The sequence below is a fragment of the Durotheca rogersii genome (assembly GCF_024521655.1).
Source record: "Durotheca rogersii strain YMJ 92031201 chromosome Unknown GGS23scaffold_16, whole genome shotgun sequence".
Classification (NCBI taxonomy): Eukaryota; Fungi; Ascomycota; class Sordariomycetes; order Xylariales; family Xylariaceae; genus Durotheca; species Durotheca rogersii.
In genome coordinates, this window is record NW_026251247.1 from 532,456 (window position 1) to 558,045 (window position 25,590).

Sequence of the window (25,590 nt, forward strand, 5' to 3'; positions counted from 1 at the left end):
TCTCTTTTCTGGATCCTTACGCAGCATGATATTCCCCTTCACATACCGATAACGTAGGTATACGTCTCTTGGCGTTACGTATTTCTCGTGGTCTGGAGAAGGGGTAGGTTGGAAGGCGGGCTAGCATGGGACGACTGTTAGGTAGCTTACCTACCTATGCGTAGCTGCGTGCGTGTAGATATCTATGCAGGTAGAGGTAAGACGAGTGGGAATGGACGTAACCGGGTTAATCCGTGGGTTGTTACCACATGTCGGCTCGGGGAGCTCGTTACGATTGCACGCGAAGCCCCTCGAGCGGGCCAGTAGCCTCAGTATACAGTGGCCCCTCTATATCCTGCGACCTTTAACTCCGGTTCCATGAGAAAGGCAACCAGGAAGCGCTCGCTACGACGAATGACTTTCTCGGAGCAAGCAAAGCATTTATAAGCTTTTTATTTCTTCTCTAAATTCGCGCCATGTTTCTCCTCAGCAGGCCTCTCTACCCGCGGCGCCGAAGACGCTGTCCCTATGCTATGCCACCACAGCCGCCTTCTATACCCGAACTGCCTGGCCCCCGGTCCCCCCTGTCTAGTCGCTGTCCGCCCGCAAGGACGCAAGTAGTTCCCTCCGCGGAGGCCTTTTCACACGGGCCCGCTGCTTCCCCCCCCCTCTCTCTCTCTGCCGCCCTCGGCCTCGCGCCGGCGTTTCCGGGGGGGAGGGGGGAATAAACGCTCGGCGCCGCGGCCCGCCCGTGCCGGTTTGCTGGGCTCGCGGGGTAGGGCAGCCCTGTTGGTGCTGGCGTCGGGCCGTTCGTCGCTAGTACGTGTGCGCCGAGGCGGCGCGGCTGTTTCCCCCTCGGCGGAGGGGACACCTGCATACGTGGCGCGGCGGCGAGCGCGCGGCGCAGTGGCCCCCAGTCGGGAGGTACTGGTTCCTGACAGTATTCCCGTTTCCGTTTGTCTCTCTCTCTCTCACTCTCTCCCTCTCCTTCCCCTCTCCCCCTTTCTCGGCTGTGTGCGGGGGAAAGAGTTCTTTTTTATTGATTGAAAAAAAGGAGAATAGACGAGGCAAGACGCCTCACCCCTCCTTCGTCGCGGCCGGCGGCTTCGGCTCCTCGTCGTCGACGTCGAACCCGAGGGCCTCGAGCTCGCGCACGAGCTCGTTTATCTTGATCACCTTGGCGATCTGCTCCGGCAGCAGCGCCTCGCCGCCCTCCTTCTTGCTCTTCAGGTCGCGCGCCTGCTTCAGCTTCTTGCGCAGGTTGCGGGCCTTCTTCTCGCGCTCGACGGCGGGGTCGACAGGGGCGGGGGTAGCAGCGTCCTCGGTGTTCTTGTCCTCCCCGTCGGCCGAGGCCCCCGCGGCCGACTTGGCCTTGCGCCGGGCCTCGCGGCGCTTCGCGTTCTTGCTGCTGGCGGCGCTTTCCGCCGCGTGCTGCGCCGGCTTCGCGTCCCGCAGGCCCTCGGCGCCCGGCACGCCCCCGCCCTTGCCCCGGTTGCGGAACGACTCCGCCGTCCGGTTCTTGTACAGCTCGACGTCCTCCGGCGGCCGGTACCCAGGCCGGATCTTGATTGCCTTGCGCGTCGTGCCGTCCGCGCGCACCGACTCTGGGATGTGGCGCTCGCCGCTGTTCTCGTCAGTGACGATGCCCGAGGTTGACGGCTCGGAGGGCATGGCAGGCGAGTCACGAGGGAGGGAGGGAGGGAGGAGGGGCGGGACTTGGGTCGACGCGGGATGGGGAGGGAGTTCCCGCGCTCGTTTGTTCTCGCCGGGCGGAAATGGACGGATTCGCCGCGTCTAAATTCAGAGGTTCTATGTAGAACCAGGGAGACTGGTGGACGGGGAGATGGCGAGGTTCGAGAGGCGGGCAGGGCACGGCGGTGCGCCGTGTAGGAGGTAAGTTAGGTAAGTAGAAGGTAGGTCTTGGTTGTTGGCATCAGCCACGGAAAAGATGGGGGAGGTAGATACTTTGAAGCCTAATCGTCGACGGGGCCAGCCGGCGGTCGGATAGGAACCTTAGAGAAGAGAGGTACCAGGCGTGTTGGCAAACGGCCCCACCTCGCGTAGGTATGAGATACCTGTACATGGTACACAGCAATATGCACCTCGGGTGGCACCTCTTCAGGTACCTGAGTACATAGATACGTAGTACCTGACAGCTTGCTCCATTTCCTTCATCGGCGGATCGGGAGTCGGAGACAATCGCAGCCAATCACGGCCCGCTATTCTCAATGCTATGGGATTTGTTGGTGAAAAAGGTACTTGGGTACTTGGTGCTGCCCCTTCCACCCATCTTCCTCCCTCCCATTCCGTCTTCCCACCTCATACGAGAAAAAGAAGCCTTGCTTTGGCGACAACGACTGCAATCCTCCCTTCTTACCGTGCCTCGAGCTCTCTCCCACGCCCTTCGTATCTGCGTACGCGCTCGCACAGAATTCGCCATGGTATGGGCCTACGTCCTGTCTTGACCGCTGGTATGATGGCGACGGCGCACATGAACTAACCGCGCAGCAGGCCGGCCGTCCGATTTACAAGCAAGTCGTCACTTCGATGCCGCGGCCACTGGCCCCGTGGGACTGACCGTTTCTCGCGCAGCGCTATCTTCCGAAACAACTACACTATGCTCGGCGTCGTGTTCGTCTCGGCCTTCGCCTTCGAGACGTGCGCGGCCTGAGATATTCCACGCGACAGGGTGCAGCTGCTGACGGGGGGTGACAACAGGATATACGACAGCACCATGAACAGGATCTGGGATAACATCAACAAAGGGGTATGTGTGTCCATTGCTAGGGCGCCTAGCCCCCGAGACGGCCGTCTACTCACATGCAGAAAGCGACAATGGAAGGACATCCGGTCCCGATACGTCGACGAGGAATAGATGACGCCGGTCGAGCCGTGAGGTGGGAAACGGGGAGATAAGGGGCAGCGCAGAAGTCAGCGGCGGTCGACGACGGCGGGATTGCGCACTGCGGGAAAATCAAAAACTGCACGACTGTATGTTACCGGCGGAAGAAGAATATGACGCAGCCCACGCCAATCTGCATGGATGATGTACGCCCGTCCCCGCCCGCGATAGTGATTTGATAGACCGTATCTAGGGGCATTGCACCCCGGACGTAACCTGCCTGTGGTGATGATCGATATGGGTAAACTCCTGGAGTAAATTCTGCACTCGTACGAGATCCTACGCTACGCATGTAGGCTCGGAGGCTTCATCATGGCCGGCGTCGTTTGTAAGCAGCGGCGGCATTAGAAATCTAGCACCCGGCCTTTCTCGCTCACCTCCTAGAGACCTACCTAGGTCTTGGAGACGAACCGCCGAGGCTGCTGACACATGAGGGGGGAAGGGGGGGGAGAGATATCTACCCGTTGATAAGTCGCATGCCGGTCGGCCAGCCTACCTACCTACTTACCTACCCCTAGGTGCGTATGCACGAACGGCCTTGACTTGACTTCCGCGGGGGAGGGGGGTATAGAGGTGATGTTAGGTGGCACAGAAGGCCGCCTAAGTTAACTGGGTAGTATTGTTATTATCATTAGTTATTATTATTATTTGGTATTTCGGGCACCGGACATCTTGCGTGGACGCTATGCGTGCATGCAGGATACCTAGGTAGGTACCTAAGGTTATCGTATGTGTCTACCTGCCTACCTAAGGTACTTAATATCCGGTTAGGTGCCTATAGCAGGTATAAGTAAGTTACGTAATGTACATCACGCTACATACAAGTTCCCTTACCCTCCACAGGAGGTAGGTACCTACCTAGGTGGTAGGTTAAGGTAGGTTAGGTAGGTACCTAATTATAGGTGTAGCAAGATGGGTTATCTGCCTATCTTGCCTCATACCGGGCTAGGAGGGGTAGATAGGATCCTTGGGGGGGCCCTCGAGGGCGGCGTACCGACATCCCTCCATCCCTCCCTTTGTACGAAGTGGACAGGGACGTGGAGGGAATCGTATCGCGACCGGGTCCAATCGCGGGCGTGGGGTGCCTGAGTCATCAACGGCAATCTCAGCACCTCCAGAGGCACAGGGCACCGTAGGAGCAGGATGCAACCCAGGTTGACGCGGCGTCTGCCTCCGGGCGGACGGGGTAGCATACGGAGCGTAGCGCACGGGAGCGTAGCGCGGGTAACAGAGCGGCCGTAGGTGGTACAGGATGCCTGTGTGACCTCCCTAGTTGGGGAGGTAGCGAGGTTGCGGCACTGGGAGCGGACTGGAGCGGACTGCGAGAGCGGCCGCGGTGCGCTGCCCTGCGCTGCCCTGCGCTGCCCTACCCCATGCCTAACCCATGCCGAGTGCACCGAGTGCGTACCGGGCGCGTGCCTCTCCTCTGCGGGCTATGACTTGCGAAGTTGGAGAGGCGAACTAAGCAGGGTGTGACGACTGGCTGCAGGAAGCCTGACCTCACCACCACCTTATCGCCGTCGCGATAAGGGACCTCTGCGAAACTGGGGGCGTTGGAGGGGGAGATGTAGGTACCTTATTGGGAACACCAAGTCACTCGTCAGGTCAGTTCAACCCGTCAGGCCGCTTCGTCCCAGCTCACAACTTGACACCACAAACCGCTTCCCAACCTCCGCCAGCCTGCCGAGCTCGCCTTGTCCTGACGCTCCTATAAAGCCGGCCCCTCGAGTCTCTCGCTCTCTCTTTCATCCTACATTAGACGGCCCTGTCCGTCTTATCGCAGCCATATATACCCAACCCGAAGCCGCGCGCGTGCACGCACCCCTCGTACCTCGTACATCCGCCCGCCCTCGCATAGGTAATATTAACCTACCAACCCCCTCCCGTCTTGAGCACACGGCACGCCACATACCGACGTCTAAGGTAGAGAAACGGCACAGCTCCCCACACCTGTCGCCACCGACCTTGCCTCGCTGAAAGTCGAGTCCACCGCTTCGAGGCGGGCCCGCACCATTCTTCCTTTCCTCCTTCGGAATCCGATCGCTGGCCCCCGACTGTTCGCACCCGCGAGACCACCTGACGCTAATAATGATAACTCGTCGAGCCTAACCATGGACACCGGAATGTCTACGCAAGAGCTGCAGCTCTGCCAGCACCTGATAGAGCTGCCGAGACGCTATGGGTACCGATACGATGAGTCCGCCTGCCGAGATCTCTTATACAACCTCTTTTGGTCCATGGCCGGTGGCCGCCCCGAGCACATGCGGTTGTTCTTCCCGGACGGTAAGCTTACCCCCAAGAGCGCCTTGAAGCTCAGAGAGGCCCAGGGCGCTGTCGAGGGCGCCGAATACACCGAGGCTGCCCGGGGCAAGGCCTGCGGCCACATATTCAGAGCCGGCGAGGCCTCTTATGGCTGCAAGACGTGTAGCACCGATGAGACCTGCTGCCTCTGCAGCAAGTGCTTCAACGCCACCGATCACACGGGCCACATGGTGAGGGTGTCCATCTCCCCGGGCAACAGCGGCTGCTGCGACTGTGGCGACCCCGAGGCTTGGAAGACTCCCATGTTCTGCACCATCCACAGCGAGCGCGAGGAGGACCGGTCGAAAGGGAAGGGCAAGGAGATTGCCGGGCTCCCCGAAGAGGTCGTCTCCAACATTCGCATGACCATCTCCCGCGTCCTCGACTTCATCTGCGACGTCATCTCCTGCGCCCCCGAGCAGCTTCGGCAGCCAAAGACGAAGGAGTCTATCGAGCAGGACGAGAAGATGTCCCGGCTCGCGTCGACCTACTGCGGTGGGGACGTCGACTCCCCCGAGGAGTACGCCTTGCTGCTCTGGAACGACGAGAAGCATACGGTGAAGGAAGTCCAAGACCAAGTCGCGCGAGCATGTAGCACCACCTCCAAGGAAGGCTACAACCGAGCCGTGGAGACAGACTCGATTGGCCGGAGTATCTTGAAATACGACACCAACATCGAGAAGCTCCTGCGATGTGCCACCATCCTGGAGCACATCAAGATCACCGTCACCATCCGGTCCTCGCGGGATACGTTCCGGGAGCAGATGTGTGGCACCATGATCGATTGGCTGAATGATATCTCGGGCTGCGTCGTGGGCAGCGACCATAATATCCTCCGCATGGTCGTCTGCGAGGAGCTCCTGAAGCCTTGGCGAAAAGGAAGCCCCGGGACGCATGCCATGCCCGGGAAGGATGGCCTCGAGGACGAAGCAAGGCTCGAGTACGACCCCCTGGAGGCCCATACGGCCACCATATTCATACAACGGGCAAGGTTTCTTGCCGAGGCCGGTAACACAACCACCCTGAACGAATTCCTCGATTCCGACGGCGACGAAGATGACGACGACGACGACGACGAAGATATGGATGGTGGTAACCGAACTCCCTCGAGCGGGGATGAGGACAATGACGACGATGAGGATGATGACGATGATGTTATGATGGTAGATGCGCGCCCCGACCCAAACGTAGATGCAAACGTGCCGGAGTGGATGGGGCCTGCGGTCGAGTCTCTCGAGGAAGAAGAAGCCACGATAGCTGGGTATCCGCCGCCTCCGCCGCCTCCGCCACCTCCGCCGGCACCGCGACGAGCGCCGCGAGACAGAGACCTCACACCGTCGGACTCGGATACCGCCGAGCCGTTAATCGCCCAAACCGTGTATGCGAAAGCGAACCTCGAAATCCCCAAAACGCCGGGCCTATCCAGGGCAGGCAGGTCTGGTCCTCCGCGGCCGGGACGGTACTGGGTCGAAACGCCGGCGGCCTACATGGAACGCGATAGCGTACACCCCTTCGAGGATGTTTTCCAACGAGTCCGGCTCGACTGGCTGATCCTCTTTGATCTGAGGATGTGGAAGAAGGTTCGCAACGACCTGCGCTCGCTGTACATCTCTACGGTCGTTACCATCCCCGAATTCAAGAGGGTCCTAGGCCTTCGGTTCGCGGCTCTATATACGACCTTGGCCCAGCTCTACCTAATCGGGGACCGGGAACCAGATCACTCCATCATCAACATATCTCTGCAGATGCTGACCACGCCTTCTATCACGGCCGAAGTCGTGGAGAGGGGCAATTTCCTGACAACCCTCACGGCCATCCTTTATACCTTCCTGACCACTCGGCAAGTTGGACACCCGTGGGAGGTCTCCTCGAGTGCCGTGCTTGGCTTCGACTCGGGTTCGGTGACGAACAGGCGGATGTATCATTTCTACGTCGATCTGAAGTTCCTCCTCGGCTCACCCCACGTCCAGGAGCGCATGAGAACCGAAGAGAGATATTTGATGCAATTTCTCGACCTCGTAAAGCTTCATCAGGGCATCTGCCCGAACGTCCGGGCGGTCGGCGAGCATGTAGAATATGAGACCGACAGCTGGATCGGCGCCTCGTTGATGACGCGCGAGATAAACAGGCTTTGCAGGCTTCTGTCCGGCTCTTTCCGCAACCTCTCGGAGCAGGATTCGCTGTATCTGTCGAAAGCGATCAGAACTACGGCCAAGAGCGTTATCCTCAACTCGATTGGAGCCGAGCGTGCGAGGTTCACCCAGGCCGAGATCAAGGATGAGGTGCGATTCAAAGCTCTGAGCGACTTCGAGTTTGCTGGCGAAAGCACGAAATTCGAAGTGGTCAAATTCAACGTCGAGGAACAGCCCATCAGCTTCCATCACGCACTACATTACACGCTGTCGTGGCTAATCGAATGCGGGAAGCACATGTCCCCGCAACAGATGAGGTCGATCTTGAGCTTCAGTCTGCAGGAGCTCAAGATGAAGCCCAGGTTGATGGGTCGGAAGATCATGCCCAGGCGCGACTACGGTCCTGAGGATTATCTCATGGCCGCATTCGACTATCCCTTAAGGGTCTGTACCTGGCTCGCCCAGATCAAAGCTGGAATGTGGGTGCGCAACGGCATCAGCCTACGGCATCAGGCGGGGACCTACAAGAACATCCTCCACAGAGACGTCACCCACGCCCGGGACATCTTCCTACTCCAGACCGCGATGGTAGTTTGCAACCCGAGCCGCGTCCTCGCCTCAATTGTCGATCGTTTCGGGATGGAAAGCTGGGTCAAGGGATTGTTCGAGGTTACTTCGACTGCTCAGGACGAGATCCAGCACCTGGACGTTGTCGAGGACATGATCCACTTTCTCATCGTCTTGCTGAGCGACCGAACTTCCCTTATCCCCGTCCAGGACGAGCAGCAGACGTACCTGATGGCGATGCGTCGGGATATCACTCACGTCCTTTGCTTCCGGCCTCTATCTTTCAGCGAGATATCCGGCAAGCTTCCCGAGAAATTCCACGAGCAGGAGGATTTCCAACGTGTCCTAGACGAGGTCGCAACGTTTAAGGCTCCCGAGGGCGTCTCGGACGTGGGCACATTCGAACTCAAGCCGCATTTCATCGAGGATATCGACCCGTACATTGCCCACTACAATAAAAATCAGCGAGAGGAATCGGAGACCGCCTACCGCAAGTGGATGGCTAAAAAGACGGGGAAGCCGGTTGAGGAAATCGTCTACGAGCCCAAGCTGCGGCCGATAGAGTCCGGTGCCTTTGTAGAACTGGGACAATTTACTAGGACGGGGATGTTTGCGCAGATTATCTACTACTGCCTCCTATACCCCCTTGTCGCTGCTAAGCTGACGCCCAAAGTTCCGTTTACTAGAATAGAGACGTTCTTGCAAGTCGTGTTGCATCTGATTCTCATCGCAATTTCCGAGGATCAGGCAGGCGAGGGCGAGTACGTGGCTCGTAAAGGATCTTTCGTGTATATTGCCTTGAGCGTACAGGCTCGCAGCAATTTCATGCAGGATGCCCCTACGCGAAAGACTATCGTTTCTCTCCTGGACATGATGTCGACCAAAGAGGAGTTCAAAGCCTGCCATGCCAAGATCGGCCTGATTCTGAAGAGGATGAGGCAGAGATATCCGATCCAATTCGATATAGCGTACTCGCTACTGGGCATACCCTTGGATCGGATCGACACGGCCTCTCCGGCAAGCACCCACAACGCCGAAGAGGAGCGCGAACGGAAGAAGAAGGCGGCACTAGATCGACAAGCCAAGGTCATGGCGCAGTTCCAGCAACAGCAGAAAAGCTTCCTCGAAATGCAAGGCGACGTTGATTGGGGCGAGGAAGAGTGGGACGACATGGACGACGACAAGCCCGCGGAGGAGCAAAAGAACTTTTGGAAATACCCGAAGGGCACCTGCATACTCTGCCAAGAAGATACCGACGACGGCCGCCTCTACGGAACGTTTGCGCTCTTTACCGAGAGCAAGATACTCCGGCAGACCGATCTCCAAGACCCCGACTTCGTTAGAGAAGCGGCGAGCACGCCGGCGAGCCTGGATCGTTCGGCCGAGTCGATACGCCCGTTTGGCCTCGCGCACGAGAATAGAGAGATGGTGGAAAAGATCAACGCACAGGGACACACGTTCCTCTCTGAGAAGCAAGGGCTTGGCAGGGGCTTTCCGGCCAAGCTCTCGCGGTCGGGGCCCGTATCGGTGGGATGCGGTCACATAATGCACTTCAGCTGCTTCGATGTGTACATTGACGCAACCACCCGCCGGCACGGACACCAAATTGCTCGCCATCACCCCGAATCTCTGGAGCGCCTAGAGTTCGTGTGTCCTCTCTGCAAGGCCCTCGGCAATGCCTTCCTCCCTATCACCTGGGACGGCAAAGAAGAGTCTTACCCCGGGATTGTACAGTCTGACTCCGACTTTTCCTCCTTCGTGGATGCGTACTCGAGCGGGCTCCATTATACGGCAGCAGTGACACACGATCAGGCCCAAGCTGCGTTCGTCAATTACCTACGGGTGAAAATGCCTACAAGCTTGCTCGATAGAGTCGGCGCCAGCTCGGTGTCCGTCAACGTTTGGGATCCCGCCAGCATACGGTCTGCGCCGTCAGTGCCTTCGTCCGCCGGTGATACTTTCTCTCTCATGACTACCCCTGGGTCTAGCATCCGGTCACATTCCCCGCCAGAGACCCAATCTGGCGACAAGGAGCTCATGTCGATCTATCGGCGCCTACGCGACACACTCCGCAAGAATAAACTAGCGGCACCAATCTGCACCATCGACAATAGGGATGACGAATTATATGCTAGCGGCACGTTGACGCGATCGGTTGGCTTCTCGATCTCTGCGGCCGAGATCCAACAGCGTGGCCTCGAAGCCCAGTACGGTATGACGCTAATCGAAAGGATGCCGGAGCAACTTCTCGTCCAGCTTCGAATTCTTTCCGAGACGGTTTCGTCTTACATCGCAGTCGGGGGCCTTCGGTCTGCAGGGGACAACCAGATCGAGAAGGAGTTCCGGAAAGCTAGCGAACGCCAGCATTGCCAGCTCTTTGTATCGCAGCACTTCGCCCAGGAGAGAGGGGTGGGCCGCCAGCTGTATGACGAACATCCGCCATTACTAGACCAGGATATCTTCATCTTCTTATGCGAGTCTATGTTTGGCCTCTCCGTCGCGCAAAACGTGGACCCGATGCATCTGGTTCGACTTTGCTACCTCGCCGAGATAGTTAAAGTCGTGTATCACATCTCTAGAAACCTCCCGATATCCAAGTGGCTCGAGTACAGGAGCAACCGGAATGTGGAAGACCCTGCGATGGGTAACTTTGCCAACTTCTTTCATTACATTGCCGTAGCTTGGATGAACGTCCACCACGACTCACTCCCGCTCGAAGACCTACCTAACTTAGGATTCGACCAACCAGTTCTGAACAGCTTAGAGAGCCTCCATTCTTTTGTCAAGAAGTACGCGCTAGTGTTCTTGCGAAAGGTGACGGTCCTCCTCCACGTTCATCATGGCGTCGACTTCAACAATCACATTTCGCCTGTGCCCGAGGCAGACGAACTCACCCGCCTGACAGCCGCCCTGAGACTGCCATCTTTCGACGAGATGTGCACATCCCTGACGTCCCTAAGCGCCCAGTTTGGCTGGCCAGCACGAACACAAGCTACCGTTGACGGCTGGCTTCGCCACCAAATAACTTGGCCCATGGCCGGAGGCAGAGATCTCGCTGAGGCGCTGCCTAGCTCCGCCCGCCTAAGCCATCCTGGAATCTTCGAGCTTGTCGGTCTACCCAAGAACTTCGACACTCTGATCGAGGAGTGCGCCAGACGAAGGTGCCCGAAGACTGGGAAAGATTTGGCAGACGCCATCGTCTGCCTCCTGTGTGGGGATATTTTCTGCGGGCAGACCATGTGTTGCCTGATGGAATATCAAGAACCGGGGCCAGACAAGCCTACGATGAGGATCGGGGGCGCGCAGCAACACATGCTGTTCAAGTACGTTACAGACAGTTTTCTCAGCCAAGATGTAAAATTTACCCGATTACCTCTGCTAACACGTGTAACTTTTCATCAGGTGCCAGGGCAACATCGGGCTGTTCATCAACATCCGCAAGTGCACCATATTCTACCTGCACCGCACGTCGGGCAGTTTCAGCAACGCACCGTACATCGACAAATACGGCGAGGTAGACACCGGACTGCGGCACGGGCGGCAGCTCTTCCTCAACCAGAAGCGCTACGACTCCATGATGCGCAACATGTGGCTCAGCCACGGGATCCCCAGCTTCATCAGCAGGAAGCTAGAGGCGGATATCAACAACGGCGGGTGGGAGACTATCTGAGTCGAGACTGAGCTAGGGGCCTAGGGTAGCAGAACAACGGGCGGGAATGAGACGGGTGGGGGGGCGGCCAACTCGGTGCATATGGGAAAGCCGAGAGGAGGTAGATATACAGCCGTAGAGGAGGATGGTCAGGCAGAAAGAAAGAAAGACAGAGGGGAGAAAGGAAAGGAGTGTATCGCACTAGTGAGAATCGGCAACGGCGTCGCGGATATTGTATGTATGTATGGTTTCTGTCCCCTCTCCACCCCTCCACCCCTCCTCCCTCTCCTTCCCGCTATTCTCGCCGTCTTGCTCGACGGCGCCGGGAGGGGAGCCGAGAGAGCTAGCTAGCTAGCTAGCTAGCTTTAGCTCTCCCTTCTCCCCGACCACGCCGCAAGAGGGAAAAGGAAACCGGGCCCGGGGGGAGGAGGAGGAAAGGAAACACACGAGGTCTGTCCTGTATATGAATTATCGCAAGCACTTGTTTCCCTCGCGCCGCCGCGTTGCTCTACGCACGCGTGCCGCTATACATAGGTACTGCCTGCCTGCCTGCCTGTCTGTCCGTCTATCTACCTGCCTCTCGTCGAGAGCGCCGGGGACGTGACCCGGCACGGCCGGCCCCGCCCCGTAGAAGTCGACGAGGCTCTGGGGGCCCGGCTTGGCCCGCGTATGTGTCTGCGCACGGTCGGGCTGCTGTTAGTTTGCTAGTAGTAGTGATGACGCTCGTCCCATCCGTCAGCCGCTCCCTAGAGATCCTGGACGCCAGTCCCCGGCCGCGCGTGTGGGCAGGTTCACCGGTTTGCCCCGGGCCCTTCTACCCGTCCATCTGTCTACCTAGCGCTCTGCCGCCCCGTCCCCGCGCAGCTGGTTGCTGCCTCTGTTCCGTCCCTTCGCTCGCGAATTGCCTACGTAGGTCTGCTCCCTCCCCGTGAGGTTGACGGAGCGAGGGAGCGAGACAAAGGGGGGGGTTTAAGACGCTGTGTCCGGTGGGCGACGGGTCAAGTGCTAGGACCTCCCGCGGTCTCGTTCTCGTAAGGGTGGGTCGGCTGCTATCGGTACGGATGCATGCGTGTGTGTAGTTGGTTCTTGGGTATCTGCCCGGCCCCGGAAACTAGGTACCTATGTCTCGTCTACTCCACGCTACCGACGCCGCCGCGTCTGGCTTCTACGAGGGGCCCGTCCCCCCCGGTCCTCTTGTCCTGTCATTTCCTATGCATTTATATCGCCCCGACTACCATACAGTCGCCCCTCGACCGTCCCGTGTCCCCTACTACCCTTGATTTTTCTTAGCCCTCCCTTCCTTACGCCACTTACTCCTCTGGAGAGAGGGGACTCGCTACCGCTCTCCGCCCTCGTCCGCCCTCGGACCTGTATCGACGCCGGCCCCGTTAACCTTCTTGCTGCCGTCGTCGAAATCGCCGTCGACCTCGACATCCATACTGCCCCCGTCGGGGCCGCCACTGCCCGCCCCCGCTGCCCCGGCCTCGCCTACCGCCGCGTCCGGGCCCCGGTGCCGGTAGACCTTGATGCGGCCGTCCTGGCCGGCGCTCACCATGGTGTCGCCGTGGACGTCGACCCAGAAGCAGACGCCGTCGTGGGCGCGGGGGATGCGCTGGACGACGACCTTGGTCCGGACGTCCCAGAGCACGATGTCGCCGTCCTCGCTCGGGGCCGCGACGAAGGCGGCCGCGGTATTGCTGGTATCCGTGTCGGCGTCGGCGGTGGCGGAGGGAGGGGCGGCAGCGCCCGAGGCGGCGCCGAAGCAGCCGCCGATGCTGAACTTGGAGTTGGTGTGGCCCTGGTACGTCTTCTTTACCGTGCCCGACACGTAGTCCCACAGCCGGATGCACGAGTCCATACTGAAGGCCAGCACGTACCGCCCGTTCGGCGCGAAGCACACCGACGTTACCGGCGGGTTGTCCTCGTGCACCAGGGTCCGCAGGCATTGGCCCGTCGAGGTGTCCCATAGCCGGCTTTTACATAGCACGAAAGGTTCGAGTTAGTGTACAGTTTCGTAATGTGACGAGCTCACATGTAAGGGTAGTGGCGTAAGGGAGGATGTAAGGGAAACAAGGGAGGAGGACAGGGCGAGGGGGGTGTAGCGAACTTACGTCAATCCGTCGGTGCTGCAGCTCACGACGAGGGTGCCGTCGCAGCAGAAGTCGATACCGCTGACGGGGTCGCTGTGGGCGGGGAGGCTGCGCATGAGGCGGCCGGCGCGCACGTCCCAGAGGAAGACGGCTTCGTCGTAGCTGCCGCTGGCGAGGATGTTGCCCTTGGGCGAGAAGGCGAGGCAGTAGACGTAGTTGTGGTGGCCGAGGAGGGGCTTGGCGCGCGTCGGGCGGCCGGTGACGCGGTCCCAGAGGCGGATGGCCTTGTCGTCGGACCCGGACGCGAGCGTCTTGCTGTCGGGGGCCCAGGCGACCGCCGACACGCCCGCCATGTGGCCCACGAGGGTGTCGGCGTGCCGCCCGGTCGCGGACTCCCAGATGCGCACGGTGCCGTCCGCCGACGCCGACGCGATCCACCGCCCGTCCGGCGAGATGCGCACCTGCGACACGGCGCGCGCGTGGCCTGTCAGCACGAGCTTCGGCACGTAGTTGGGGCGCGCGGGCGACGACGACAACGACGACGAGGACGACGACGGCCGTGGCAGCGGCGTGTCACGCGGCGATTGCGAACTCGAACGCGAGTCGGAGGGCGAGTGGGTGTGCGAGCGGGACGCCGATCCCGATCTCGACCTGGACCTGGACCGCAGGCGCGACCGCAGCGAGGAGCGGCTGCCAGAGCTCGACCGCGACCGCGACCGCGACCTAGAGCTCGACGGGGATCTGCTGCGGCGCGAGCGGTCGCTCGAGTAGTAGTCGGTCTCGCGACGGTCCTCTCGACTGCGGCTGCCGCTGCGGGTCCTGCTCCGACTCCGGCTCACGGATCGGCTGCTGTCTACGGTCTTCTCGCGGATCGACACGCGCAGGGTTGGGTTCTTGGCGGTCGCGATGGCGGTCTCGTCATCTTCTTCTTTAGGGGTGTCATTGTAGTGCTGGGGGGCCGGCGTGGAATCGGCGCTATCGTCGTGGACTTTGCGGCGCTTCGTGGGGGGTTCGGGACGGGGACGGGGACGGGGACGGGGGCGGGCGGTGGGATCGGCGCCAGGCATGGCGCGTAGCTGGCACGTCAGCGCGAGTATGAGGCGGCGGGAATCGTGCGCGCGGGCGTTACGTGGTTTGCATCTGCCGGGAGGGTTGTGTGAGATGCAGGTGGTGAGGGAATACGAGCTCGACGAGACGGGCAAGCGGCCTAGGTAGTGCGTAGTAAGTAGGTCAGTTAGGTTGTTGGTTCGATCACAGCCTCGCGACGAAGGAGGTAAGGACGGGAGAGATGGCAAGGCTGAATGAAAGGGGCTTGAAATTTCGGTGGGTCGGAAGAGCGGCAGCTGCTGATTGGGGGGTTGCCTGGCTTGACCGCCTCTGTTCCCAGCAGGTGCCTAGTCAGGTACGTATACCCGGGTATTTCTGCTATAGGTCGTATCATAGGTACCTAGGTATACAGGTAGGTACATAGGTACATACGCTACGGCGCATTGCAAAATGGAAAAGTACCGTGCCTATGGTTAATCCGCCGAGCCGCTTGTCTTAGTACTCCGTACATGGAGCTTAGCTGCGGTTCCTTTGTTCTCCACAAACAGCACAACTGCTACGTAGGTTACCTATACTTGGCCTAGTACATTACAGCACACCGTATCCGGTTTGGTTACCTGACGGCCCGTAAGTCACCACTACTGCGTATAGTTATACGGCCATTTCTCTAAACGAACAGTATATGTGTACAGCATGATGACTCAAGAGGTATTCGCGCAGTATACGTAATTAATCAGTGTCTCAGATAGGTAGGTATATTTGATATATACATATATTTATATATATCGCGTTATGCCTCTATAGAATGTGCATTTGGCGGGAAATACTTACATAGGTACATAGCACGCACGCATACACTTAAGTATGCGGCATCCCTGTGATATCCGATCGTAACCACATTCCTTTCCTTCTTCCATGCCTCAGGGGGATTGCGACGCTGGCCACACCAACCATGTCATGGATGCGCGCGAACAAACCCCCCCTGGCGGCGAATCGACATCGCTACCGTCGCTGGCGTAGCACTGCTATCATAATGCCTTGCACCGTCTAGCATGGGTCTAGTAAGGGTCCCCGGCTCTCCACCTGGCGCGGATCTCTAGTGGTCGACCGAGGCTTCTTAATTTCCCACGATCCTATCGTTCGTAATGCAAGGCATCCCCCATAGTCCCTCACCACGTCGTCGGCCTTGTTTTTCTTTCTATTAGACGTCCCGAACCAGTTCTCGCGCCGAATTCCCGCTATGCCGAAGAGCTAACTAGTTCGTTTTAGCACTCGCCTCGCCCGGGAAGAGACGCGTTCTGGTACTCATGCCAGCTCTACTGCCTACCTCTCCTTCGCTCATCTCTCTTCTTTTTTCTTCTCTCTTCTCTCCTTCTTGCTCTCCGGTTGCGTTGACCTACATATATCTCTATGTAAGTCGGCTGACTGGTCGGTACCTGGGTAGCGGTCTACCTCTAAATGCTACGCGAGCCGTCTTTATGTTTTGTCCTACCAACATACCTCCTACACACACGTCCTACAGACGCACATGCGTACATGAATACCACTACGACGACACAGTGGCATTACAGGATGGCATGAGCCCATGCCGTGCGACCAATAAACCAACCTTGGCCGATTCCAAGCCACGGCCGGATTTCATCACTGATCCTTTGCTTATTTATGTCTATCCTACGCACGCGCACATCTCTTTGCTAGAATTATAACCCTATATATCGGACCTTAGCTCTCAAGCCCCACTACCTCTCCATACAGCGCCCGGGAGCCCCGGAACCCTTTTTTTTCTTCTTTTTTCTCCCACAGTGAGTTCCTGAGGGAAAGACACGCCTGCCAATCTATATTCACTCATATACACCATCCAGGAGCAAGAAGAGAAAAGAAAAGGGTGGTGAAACGGAGAGCGGAGATAAAATAAGGCGCATAGGCGCAGCAGCAGGGGTGGCTAGGATATAAGTCAGAAAGCGGAGAGAACAGAAAGAGAACTGAAGAGAAAACCGCAAGCCGATCAAGATGGACGAGCTACCCACCGAGCTCAACTTCATCACCCTCAACTGCTGGGGCCTGCGGCACCTCAGCCAGCGCCGCTCCGAGCGCCTGACCGCCATCGGCCGCCAGCTCGCCGCCGCCGAGCCCACCCCGCACATCGTCGCCCTGCAGGAGGTCTGGACTCAGGAGGACTACCGCAGTATCCGCCGCGAGACCCGCCTCGTCCTGCCCTTCGGCAAGTACTACCATAGCGGCACCCTCTTTGGCGGCGGCCTCGCCATCCTCTCGCGATGGCCTATCGAGGAGAGCACCATGTTCCGCTACCCGCTCAACGGCCGCCCCACCGCCTTCTTCCGCGGCGACTGGTTCGTCGGCAAGGGCGTCGCCTGCGCCCGCATACGCTACGGCCCCGCCGAAAAGGACGTCGTCGAGGTCTTCAACACTCACACCCACGCCGAGTACGAGCACCCGCCCCGTCGCTCCGACAGCTACCTCGTCCACCGCATCGCCCAGAACTGGGAGATGGCCAAGCTCGTGCGCGGCGCCGCCGAGCGCGGTCACCTCGCCGTCGCCCTCGGCGACTTTAACAACGTGCCCCTGTCGCTCTCCTACCGCATGCTGACCGCCCACGCTCCGGTCCGCGACGTCTGGCGCGTCATCAACCCGGACTCCTCCCTCGGCGACGTCGACGCCGAGCTCGAGCGCGCCCGCCGCCGGCCCATCCCCGGCGCCGCCTTCAACGTCGCCGAGAACGGCGTCACCAGCGACAGCGTCTACAACACCTGGGCCTGGTCCGGCGCCGACCAGCGCGCCCTGCGTTCCGGCAAGCGGTCCATACTCGTCCCGCCCGACACCCCGGACCCGTGCGGGAAGCGCATCGACTACATATTCTTCTCCCCGCAGGTGACCACGACGGTGGAGCCGCCCCCGGCAACCGCGGCGCCCGCCGGTCCGGACAACCGGGCCTCGGGTGGCCAGGGGCCCCGGGACAAGAATCCGAACGGGTCGGCCGAAGCGGGCACGAGCCGCCGCTTCTCGGGCGAGTACTGCACCCGGGGCTGGGTCGTCAAGGACGCGCGCGTGGGCATGCTCGCGCGCCACCCGGAGCTCGGGTGCTCGCTGAGCGACCATTTCTCGGTCGAGGCGACGCTGCGGCTGCACACGTACCGGTCGGCGACGCCGTCGCTGTCGTCGCGGCCGCCGTCGCTCGTGTCGCTCCGGCGGCCGGCCAGGCCCGACGGCGCGGCCGCGGCGGCGTCGGGCGCGCGGCCGAGCGACGACCACGCCGCCTCGCTCCTCGCCCTCGAGGGCACCTACCTCGAGTCCCCCACCACGTCCGAGTTCCGCGCCAGCCCCGGCGGCCGCGGCGGCCGCCTCCCCGGCGACGACGACCTCGGCGCCTCCTTCGACGACCAGCTGCGCGACTGCGCCCTCGGCACCGCCTCGCACTCCTCCACCGCCTTCCTCTTCCCCCCCGCCACCGCCGCCTCCGACGCCGACCCCCGCCAGTCCCACCACTCCGCCCCGCCGCACCACCACAACCACCACCACCATAACCACCACAACCGCTACCGCGGCGACGGCCTGCCCCGCGCCGTCTACGACGAGGTCCTCGGCCTCGTGCACGCCTACGCCGCCCGCGAGCGGCGCCAGCGTCGCCTGCGCGCCGCCCACTTCGCCGCCTGGGCCGTCGTCCTCGTCGCCTGCTGCGCCGCCGTCTGGCCCGCCTCGGCCCGCGCCCCCTCCTCGGGCGGCCTCGTCGCCTTCCTCCTCCTCCTCCTCGCCGGCCTCGGCTTCGCCGTCGGCGCCCTCGACGGCCTCACGGCCCTCCTCTTCTTCGGCGGCGAGCTCCGCGCCCTCGACGAGTTCGAGTGGGAGATCATGAACGCCAAGGCCACCCTCGCCGCCGCCGACGGAGCCGCCGCCGCCACCGCTACTACTACCACCGGCGCCCACCACTCCGACGACACGACTGAGGGCGGGGACTACGAGAAGGGTTGGTAATTTTTTTTTCGTAAATATATATCTATATATATATATTACCCTCTTTCCGTCGGCGAATATTCCTCTCAGTTCCACGAAACGAGAGATGCTGGTGGAGGGGAAGCGAGCGGGCTGCGACGACGATAAAGCATGCATACAACGACGCCTACCCTTATGCTTCTCGCGACACGAGTTTTGCTGTTACCCTTTTTTTAATCACCAACGGAAAATCACGAGACGGAAATGACTTTCGAAAGGACGCACGTTACATGAGGAATGCGAGGAGTGTATGGAGAAGAATACCTGGGGAGCGGGGAGGGCCGGCTGAAAATGATACCATCGTGATAGCTAATACCTATAGGTTTCGTACAATGCGGACCCTGGAGTATGTAAGGATACCAAGTAATTCTGAGGGTAATTCTGAGGATAATCCTTCTTTCACGTACGCGCGCATGTGTGTGCGGGCTACGCGACAATCCTTACGTGATTCCTCGTAAGTGGCTTGATCCCTACCTCCGTTGTTACCGTGACCGCGTTCGCCCGGGCATGTATGCAAGCTTCGCGACGATTTAACCGAGCCATCCACGCTTAAGCCCCTCGTGCGTGACACAAAGCCCGGTAGGTAGCAAGTTCGACTCCTCCATCGCGCGCCTTTCCGCTCCCACTGCCGCCGCCGCCGCCATCACCGTCGTCTCCCCCCTCAGAGGCGGCGCCCCGGCCGACGACTCCCTGGCCGCTGTCCCTGATGCGCCGGTACGTGTATCCGAGAAAGGCTGTCTGTTTGCGCACCTCGAGCACCGCTGCCTTCGTGCTCCGATCCCGCAGCAGCCTGTCCCGCGGCCGCTTCCTCTCGCGGCACCCAAACGCACGCACAAATGCCTTCATCCTCTCGCGCAGCTCCGCATCGAGGGCCAACCCCTCAATGTCCCGATCCATGCGCTTGAGCTTAGACGAGTTGTGCGGCGCCGATATGAACTGCCCGAGCCTGGTGCGGACATAGCGGGGAAACATCAATAGCTGGGCTTGCAGGGCTGCTATCCTCTCCGGGTCCCGGTGAAGAGCAATGCCGCCGCGTGGAACCGCCGCCGCGTCGAGGAATCCGTTAAGGGCGGTTCCCGTTATCAGAGTCGAAGCAACGTCCTCGGGCCTAGATGACGTCTCGGACTGGGATTCGGACCAGTCCGATATGGGTTCCTCCTCGTTGAAGTAATACGTGTCCTCGCGACTCCCGAGACGTGGGACAAACGGCGGGATGACCTGGTGGATCCGATCCCAAGGGATGTCGCGGAACCACTTGTGCGCTTTGATGTCCTCTGCGTCGTGGGGATATACCGATCGACCGGCCCAGTTCTGGTGTCCCCTGGTGTGGGACCTCCCGCTGCTATAAGGTCCCAAGTTCATGTCTCGGTAACGATAACGTCTCGACGAGAGACGGCTCTCCTTCTCGCAGATGAGGTTGGCAATAAGATCAATACACCGCCTCGACACGGCGGGGCGAGGTGGGAAAGCAAAGGTCTGCTTGTGGTTGACGATGTTGCGCTTCGTCTGCTGGCGCCCGCCCTCCTCCGACAGAAACGGAGTATGGCCGTATAAACACTCATATAAAATGACGCCGACACTCCACTAGTCGCATCTCGCATCGTAATCGCCCTCGCGGATCACCTCCGGGGCCATGTACTGGCTTGTTCCCACGCAAGACCTCGCCGCACTGCGACTACCACACCGGTTACGCCAATTCAGAAGTGGCTCGTCCAACGCAGCCGAAGACGAGCTTAGATATGGTGTCGGATAGCGTTCGTGTTTCCGAGTCGCCTGCGCCACGCCTTGGGCCCACTTCACAGAGCCGTGTAGGCCCTCAGCGCGGTCGATAGCATCTCCCTCCACCGGTATACCGAACCTCTGGAGCAAGTTATATCGCTGGGTATGGTAGTAATTGGTGTCATGCGACCAATGACCGTCGAAGGCCAGGCCAAAATCCGAGATCTTCAGGTGGCCGGATGACGAGATGAGAAAATTGTCCGGCTTGATATCGCGATGGATGCAGCACAGCGAGTGTGCTTCTTCGATACACAAAATCATCTCGGCAACGTAGAATTTAGCGACGGATTCGGTGAGGATATTCTCACGAATAAGAAGGCCGAGAAAGTCGCCTCCGGGCATATAGTCCATGACGAGATAAAGGTTGTCGATATCCTGAAAGCTGGCGACCAAAGGCACGATCCTAGAAGCGAAAAAGAGGAGAGACAATTAGTATTGTCGGCGCAAGACAGAAGGATATGCTCAGTAAAAATAGGGGTACAATACGGACCATCTCGCGCCCTCCGAAGCAACTAGGAAATCTCGTTCGGCACGCAAGTGAGCCTCCTGGCTCGTCTTCAGCATTGCCGACTTGCGAATCACCTTCATGGCATATACTTGGTTGCCTCGGCCTATATCCGTACCACCAGTAATGGCCTTCTCACGGACAAGCCTAACAACACCAAAACTCCCCTTTCCGAGGATCTTCAAAATCTCATAGTTTTCAGCAGGCCGGTTGTGCTTTCCCCGCAGGGCGCCGAGACTTCTCGCTTTCAAAGCGCGGGTTTCGCGAAGATTGTCGGTCTCTCTCCGGCAGAACACCCGGCGTCTGGCGTTCTTCTCTGCCTCCGTGAGCCCGTAGCTATAATACAGCTCTCCCTCCAGATATCTTCGGCGAAGGGAGCGCGGGCTTGGCCTAGAGAGTTTCTCGTTGAAGTGGGTTTCGAGATATATTTTTGCGGCAGCCGCCCGCTCAATGGTCAAGACAGTGGGCGCCGTCAGATCCAGAGCTGTCTCCCGAATGGGAGAAAAGTTCGAGTCCGGAACAGAAGTAGCATCCGAGTCTCGTTCGTGGATGACACTCCCGGGTTTCTTGTCTCCGGAGGTGTCGCCCCTGCTCGAGATTTTGGATTCGAGAGAGGTCTTGCCGGTGGTGGCACTGCGGCTAGTGGGACCGGACGATTTGCCGCTTGACGTTGTGTTGCTATTACTGTAGCCATTCGAGTTACCATCGGGATTTAAGGCGGCGGCGGCCTCGTGAGGACAGGCGGGGAAGGGCTGGTTAGGAGTTCCATCCGTAGACGCAGGAGACGCCTCAGATCGAGGCTTGGACTTGGACTTGGACTTAGATCTAGACTTTATGCGACGGATCGCGACGACCGACGCACTAAAGGGACTTTGAAAGAGTGACGAGGATATCCTCTTGAGGAACGGGCATGGTTCCGACGATCCTACGTCAAGAGATGGCGAGGGGTCTTGGGTTTCTCTACCTCGAGCCCCAGAGGCTAGTGGTGGCGTCAGAAGCCGTATTCTTTGCCAAATACAACCGTATCAGAGGGGACGTACTACTTTTGGTGAATGAACGTATGGCGGATAGAATCCGCGACCCCTCACGCTTACGTTTCCGAGGGGTCTCGCCTTGCCCAGGCATAGATAAAGGAGTACCAGGCTGAGCGGGCAACGGAGACGGCTCGCGTTCCACCCCAAGGGCCGGCGTGCTGTCCGCCATTGGCAAATCATGCTTCATGATGCCGACAACCCATCGAGATGGCGTGGTATATAGTAAAAGACGAGTTCCCCGAGCGGGGGTTTCCCATAACAAAGATGATATTTAAACAAGTTGCCGGTTAGCTGAACGGATGTCAGGGCTCCGGCCACCCTCTAGAGGTTCTAGATGGCGGCGATAGTAAGACTACATACGGCGGCCCGGGACGAAGTTGGTGAGCGACAGACATAGAATATGGGTGGGAGAACCAGGAGGGAGGACGAACGGGAAGGTTGCGAGACTCGAGGGTCATTCATGCCCGGCTTGGAAGAGGGCGCAAAAGCACCTCGTCTGGCATTTTCCGGGGGGGAAGTCGGGAGGGATGCCTTCATCGGCTGCCTCGACTCGTATCCGTATCCGGCCGGTGCCTCCCTACGCAACTTCACTGTGAACTTGACGACCGTATGGCAGGTGGAAGGGATGCTTCATGCCATGTCTGTACCTGACGTAGGTACCTCCTAGGTGCCTTACATACTACCTACCTAGAGGTAGGTACCTACCTAACCTACCTACCTCATGTAGGTACGTTTTACCCTAGAGGTAGGTACTTTGGCTATGTGCCGACCTCGGCCGCGGATGTATGTGTAGGGTCAAGGTGCTGATACCACATCGCACATCGGCCTCCGCGTCGACGTGTCCGCGCGTCTGCTATCGCGGCGGCACGGAAGACCCCCTAGAGGAGGAGGGAGGAGAGGGCGTGGACGCGGTAGCGCGCGCCGTTCACCGAACCACGCCATGCACGCGCGCATCCCACCATACGAGTACAGTCACGCAAGTGCCCGGGCGACGTCGCACGCACGAGCTGGCCCCCCGAAGAAGAGTAGCAACAAAACCCGGAGCGCGTGGCCCATTTGGTCAAGATTCGCAAACACCTATACGAAGTTGTGTAGTAACAAGACAGCGGCGTGACAGGACCCAATCCCCGAAACACGCGGCTCTGATCTCTTTTTTTACGCCTGTAATGCAATGCAGACCTCGTCATCCCTTGTGACGTCGTCTGCTTCCCGCGCCGAGTCGGACGCCGGATCCTCGCAAACCCGCGCAGGTCGGAGACCCCACAGCCCGACACACAGGAGCTCTCGCCGAAATATCATGCCGGAAAATCGGCTCAGCCCCGAGAGCCCAAATAGAGTACAGTCAGAGTGGTATCTGCAGGCAAAGGAGATAGACAAGAGAAATAGGCAGCAAACGAGAACAACAATGACAAAAGACATCACGCGCGACAGCGCACTGGCGGCCGGCTTATTTGATTGCTAGCAGCTTGATATCGAAGCTCAATGTGCTGTTCGCCGGGATCCCGGGCTGCGCTTTGCTGCCATACGCGAGGTTCGCCGGGATGATCACCCGGCGCTCTCCGCCCACCGACATGCCCTGGATACCGATGTCCCATCCCTTGATTACCTCCCCCTTGCCCACCGAGAAGCTGAACGGGGTTCCCTTTTTGTTGGCTGTCCTCATGTCAGCAAGCTTGCACACCCACGCGCTGCCTCCGCCGCCGGGACTTACCATCGAAGACCTTGCCGTCTTGCAGCTTTCCGATGTATCTGACTTCAACCTTGTTACCCTTCTTCACGACACGGCCAGAGCCGATCTTGCGGTCGTCGACGGTGACGCCCTGGACGACCTTGACGCCGAGCGCGGCGCCCTTCTCCTTCGCCGCCGAGCCGGTAGGGCCCTGCTCGAGGTTTTTAGCAAACTGGACCTTCTTGTCGCCCTTGGTAGGCGTCTCCTTGGTCGGGGCCTCCTTGGCGGGCGCGGCCTTAGCCTCTCCCTTGACACCTACGGGTTCGCCCTTGTTGTTCTTCAGCTTCTTCTGCTGCTTCTTGCTGAGCTTGGTCTCCGGGGCCTTGCCAGACTTGGCAATCAGGTCATCAAGCGTCTCGGTCTCCTCTTCGGCCGGGCGCTTATTCTTGCCCTTCTTCGTCTCAGCCGCCACCAGCCTAGGAGCCTCCTCCTCGTCGGTATCCACTTCGGCGACGCGGGGATCCTGAATATCATCGAGCACGTCAACCTCGGAGTCGTCATCATAGGCCTCAATGTCCTCCAGATCATAATCTTCATCGACCGCCTCGTCGTCAGAGGAATCGCCGTCGCTAGGGAGGACAACATAATTGCCCGTCAGGTGAACAGCGTGGGTGCCCTTGACGACGAAGAAGACCTCCTCGTCGGCGCCAATGGTGATGTTGAGTGGTTGTTGGTAGTTCTACAGGGCGGTTTAGCAAAACATGGGAAGCAGAGCAGGAATAGTACGGGCACTACTTACGCGCTCGGTGTCGAGGGTACACACGACTAGCTCCTCGATCTCCGGGGACGAGCTGATGCTCTCGTCGTCGTCCTCGTCGTCGCTCGAAACTGCAGGTTCCTTGCCCTTCTTGCTCGCCTTGGCGATGCCGTTAGGCTTAGCATTGCCGTCCGCCATCTCCTCGTCCTCGTCCTCATCCTCCTCCTGGGCAGCTTGGATGAGCTTCTTCAGGGCAGCTTCCTGTCTCGCCTTCTTTGACTTGGAGGGGTCGCTAGGGCCTCCGTTGGGCTCGTCGTCATCCTCCTCCTCCTCATCAGAGGAGTTCCCGCTCATCAGCTTGCTCAGATATTCATCGTCAAGCTCATCACTGAGAGACGGTCGCTTGCGGATGAGCTTCAGGGTAGATCTAGGGAAACCGGGAATGTTGCCATCCTCGTCGGCCTCCGGCGCCTCGGTAGGGTCGAGAGCGGCCATGGTGATATGAAACTACGAGTTCCACATTAGTGGTCAACAATGGCCTCGAGGACATTACCAAAAGGGGTGGGGGAGAGGGGGGGAGATGGCAAATGGAGGCAGGGAGAGGGGTGAGGCGGGAAAGGAAGGCAGAGTTTGCGTCGCAAGCCAGTCCACTTAGGCAGATGCAAAGATAGATGCGAATTGTGTACGGGAGAGGGGCACTCACAGATGCGTTCGGAAGGCTGTCCTCTTGCACGGCAGGAATCATGACACCTTGCGGCGGAACCTCGAGCCCATAGAGGGCAACAGGTACCATCGCCATCGCAGAGGTTGACGAGGCTGACGAGCGGCGAGACGACAGAAAAAAGTGCGATTGACGGATTAGGATGGGATCTAACAATCAATCGCCACGGCAGACAGGCTTGGGAGACGGAGGGCGGTAAACAAGACGCGGAAGAAAAGGAAGAGAAGAGAGAGAAGGGCAGATGGGAGGAGGAGGGAGAGTTGGATGCGCGACTCGAGTCGAGGCAACTGGTCGGAAAGGAAGAAAAGGGAAAGAAAAAAAAAGGTTATGGGAGCTTTTCACTTGGTCGAACACTGTAACGTCCCGCTAGCTGGTGCAGAAGTGTGATGCTGGGTGCTTGCACTGGATTTTTTTTTTTTTCCCTTCTCCTGCTAGGACACAGGCCACCCG

General features: G+C 59.3%; 8 protein-coding genes across 8 annotated transcripts; 4 read left to right on the forward strand and 4 right to left on the reverse strand.

Moving 5' to 3' along the window:
• Window positions 1–956: 956 nt before the first annotated feature.
• GGS23DRAFT_133014 (uncharacterized protein) lies at window positions 957–2,045 on the reverse strand. Its single transcript, XM_051511192.1, has one exon. It carries the CDS (start codon window positions 1,648–1,650, stop codon window positions 1,057–1,059), a length of 594 nt encoding a protein of 197 aa, XP_051370531.1. The 5' UTR covers window positions 1,651–2,045; the 3' UTR covers window positions 957–1,056.
• Window positions 2,046–2,230: 185 nt separating this feature from the next.
• GGS23DRAFT_575092 (ubiquinol-cytochrome C reductase) lies at window positions 2,231–3,518 on the forward strand. Its single transcript, XM_051516777.1, has 5 exons — window positions 2,231–2,420; window positions 2,491–2,510; window positions 2,572–2,637; window positions 2,698–2,746; window positions 2,810–3,518. The coding sequence occupies exons 1-5, from the start codon at window positions 2,418–2,420 to the stop codon at window positions 2,852–2,854; spliced, it is 183 nt and encodes a 60-aa protein (XP_051370532.1). The 5' UTR covers window positions 2,231–2,417; the 3' UTR covers window positions 2,855–3,518.
• A 1,474-nt stretch (window positions 3,519–4,992) lies between these two features.
• GGS23DRAFT_598224 (uncharacterized protein) lies at window positions 4,993–11,551 on the forward strand (the record flags this gene model as incomplete). Its single annotated transcript, XM_051518738.1, has 2 exons — window positions 4,993–11,204; window positions 11,284–11,551. 2 exons carry the CDS (start codon window positions 4,993–4,995, stop codon window positions 11,549–11,551), a joined length of 6,480 nt encoding a protein of 2,159 aa, XP_051370533.1.
• A 1,315-nt stretch (window positions 11,552–12,866) lies between these two features.
• Window positions 12,867–14,687, reverse strand: GGS23DRAFT_598225 (WD40-repeat-containing domain protein; the record flags this gene model as incomplete). The annotated part of the gene is made up of 2 exons (XM_051518739.1): window positions 12,867–13,503; window positions 13,642–14,687. The coding sequence occupies 2 exons, from the start codon at window positions 14,685–14,687 to the stop codon at window positions 12,867–12,869; spliced, it is 1,683 nt and encodes a 560-aa protein (XP_051370534.1).
• A 1,018-nt stretch (window positions 14,688–15,705) lies between these two features.
• Window positions 15,706–16,420, forward strand: GGS23DRAFT_575100 (uncharacterized protein). Its single transcript, XM_051516778.1, has 2 exons — window positions 15,706–15,814; window positions 15,937–16,420. The coding sequence occupies exon 2, from the start codon at window positions 15,975–15,977 to the stop codon at window positions 16,371–16,373; it is 399 nt and encodes a 132-aa protein (XP_051370535.1). The 5' UTR covers window positions 15,706–15,814; window positions 15,937–15,974; the 3' UTR covers window positions 16,374–16,420.
• A 257-nt stretch (window positions 16,421–16,677) lies between these two features.
• GGS23DRAFT_598226 (DNase I-like protein) lies at window positions 16,678–18,657 on the forward strand (the record flags this gene model as incomplete). Its single annotated transcript, XM_051518740.1, has 1 exon — window positions 16,678–18,657. The coding sequence occupies one exon, from the start codon at window positions 16,678–16,680 to the stop codon at window positions 18,655–18,657; it is 1,980 nt and encodes a 659-aa protein (XP_051370536.1).
• Window positions 18,658–19,008: 351 nt separating this feature from the next.
• GGS23DRAFT_611428 (kinase-like protein) lies at window positions 19,009–22,180 on the reverse strand (the record flags this gene model as incomplete). Its single annotated transcript, XM_051520409.1, has 4 exons — window positions 19,009–20,259; window positions 20,329–20,857; window positions 20,945–21,938; window positions 22,054–22,180. 4 exons carry the CDS (start codon window positions 22,178–22,180, stop codon window positions 19,225–19,227), a joined length of 2,685 nt encoding a protein of 894 aa, XP_051370537.1. The 3' UTR covers window positions 19,009–19,224.
• An 839-nt stretch (window positions 22,181–23,019) lies between these two features.
• GGS23DRAFT_575104 (uncharacterized protein) lies at window positions 23,020–25,553 on the reverse strand. The gene is made up of 4 exons (XM_051516779.1): window positions 25,123–25,553; window positions 24,462–24,926; window positions 23,705–24,401; window positions 23,020–23,646 (listed from the first exon to the last, which is right to left on the reverse strand). The coding sequence occupies exons 1-4, from the start codon at window positions 25,216–25,218 to the stop codon at window positions 23,441–23,443; spliced, it is 1,464 nt and encodes a 487-aa protein (XP_051370538.1). The 5' UTR covers window positions 25,219–25,553; the 3' UTR covers window positions 23,020–23,440.
• Between the last annotated feature and the right edge of the window lie 37 nt (window positions 25,554–25,590).

Bases quoted from the DNA above. Each gene is read 5' to 3' on its own strand.
- GGS23DRAFT_575100 (XM_051516778.1), top strand. From the start codon at position 15,975: ATGCCAGCTCTACTGCCTACCTCTCCTTCGCTCATCTCTCTTCTTTTT.
- GGS23DRAFT_575104 (XM_051516779.1), bottom strand. From the start codon at position 25,218: ATGGCGATGGTACCTGTTGCCCTCTATGGGCTCGAGGTTCCGCCGCAA. The intron at 24,402-24,461 runs GTAAGTAGTGCC...ACCGCCCTGTAG, and splicing joins GTACCCTCGACACCGAGCGC to AACTACCAACAACCACTCAA. The intron at 23,647-23,704 runs GTAAGTCCCGGC...ACATGAGGACAG, and splicing joins AGACGGCAAGGTCTTCGATG to CCAACAAAAAGGGAACCCCG.
- GGS23DRAFT_133014 (XM_051511192.1), bottom strand. From the start codon at position 1,650: ATGCCCTCCGAGCCGTCAACCTCGGGCATCGTCACTGACGAGAACAGC.
- GGS23DRAFT_575092 (XM_051516777.1), top strand. The intron at 2,511-2,571 runs GCAAGTCGTCAC...TTTCTCGCGCAG, and splicing joins GCCGGCCGTCCGATTTACAA to CGCTATCTTCCGAAACAACT. The intron at 2,747-2,809 runs GTATGTGTGTCC...ACATGCAGAAAG, and splicing joins GGGATAACATCAACAAAGGG to CGACAATGGAAGGACATCCG.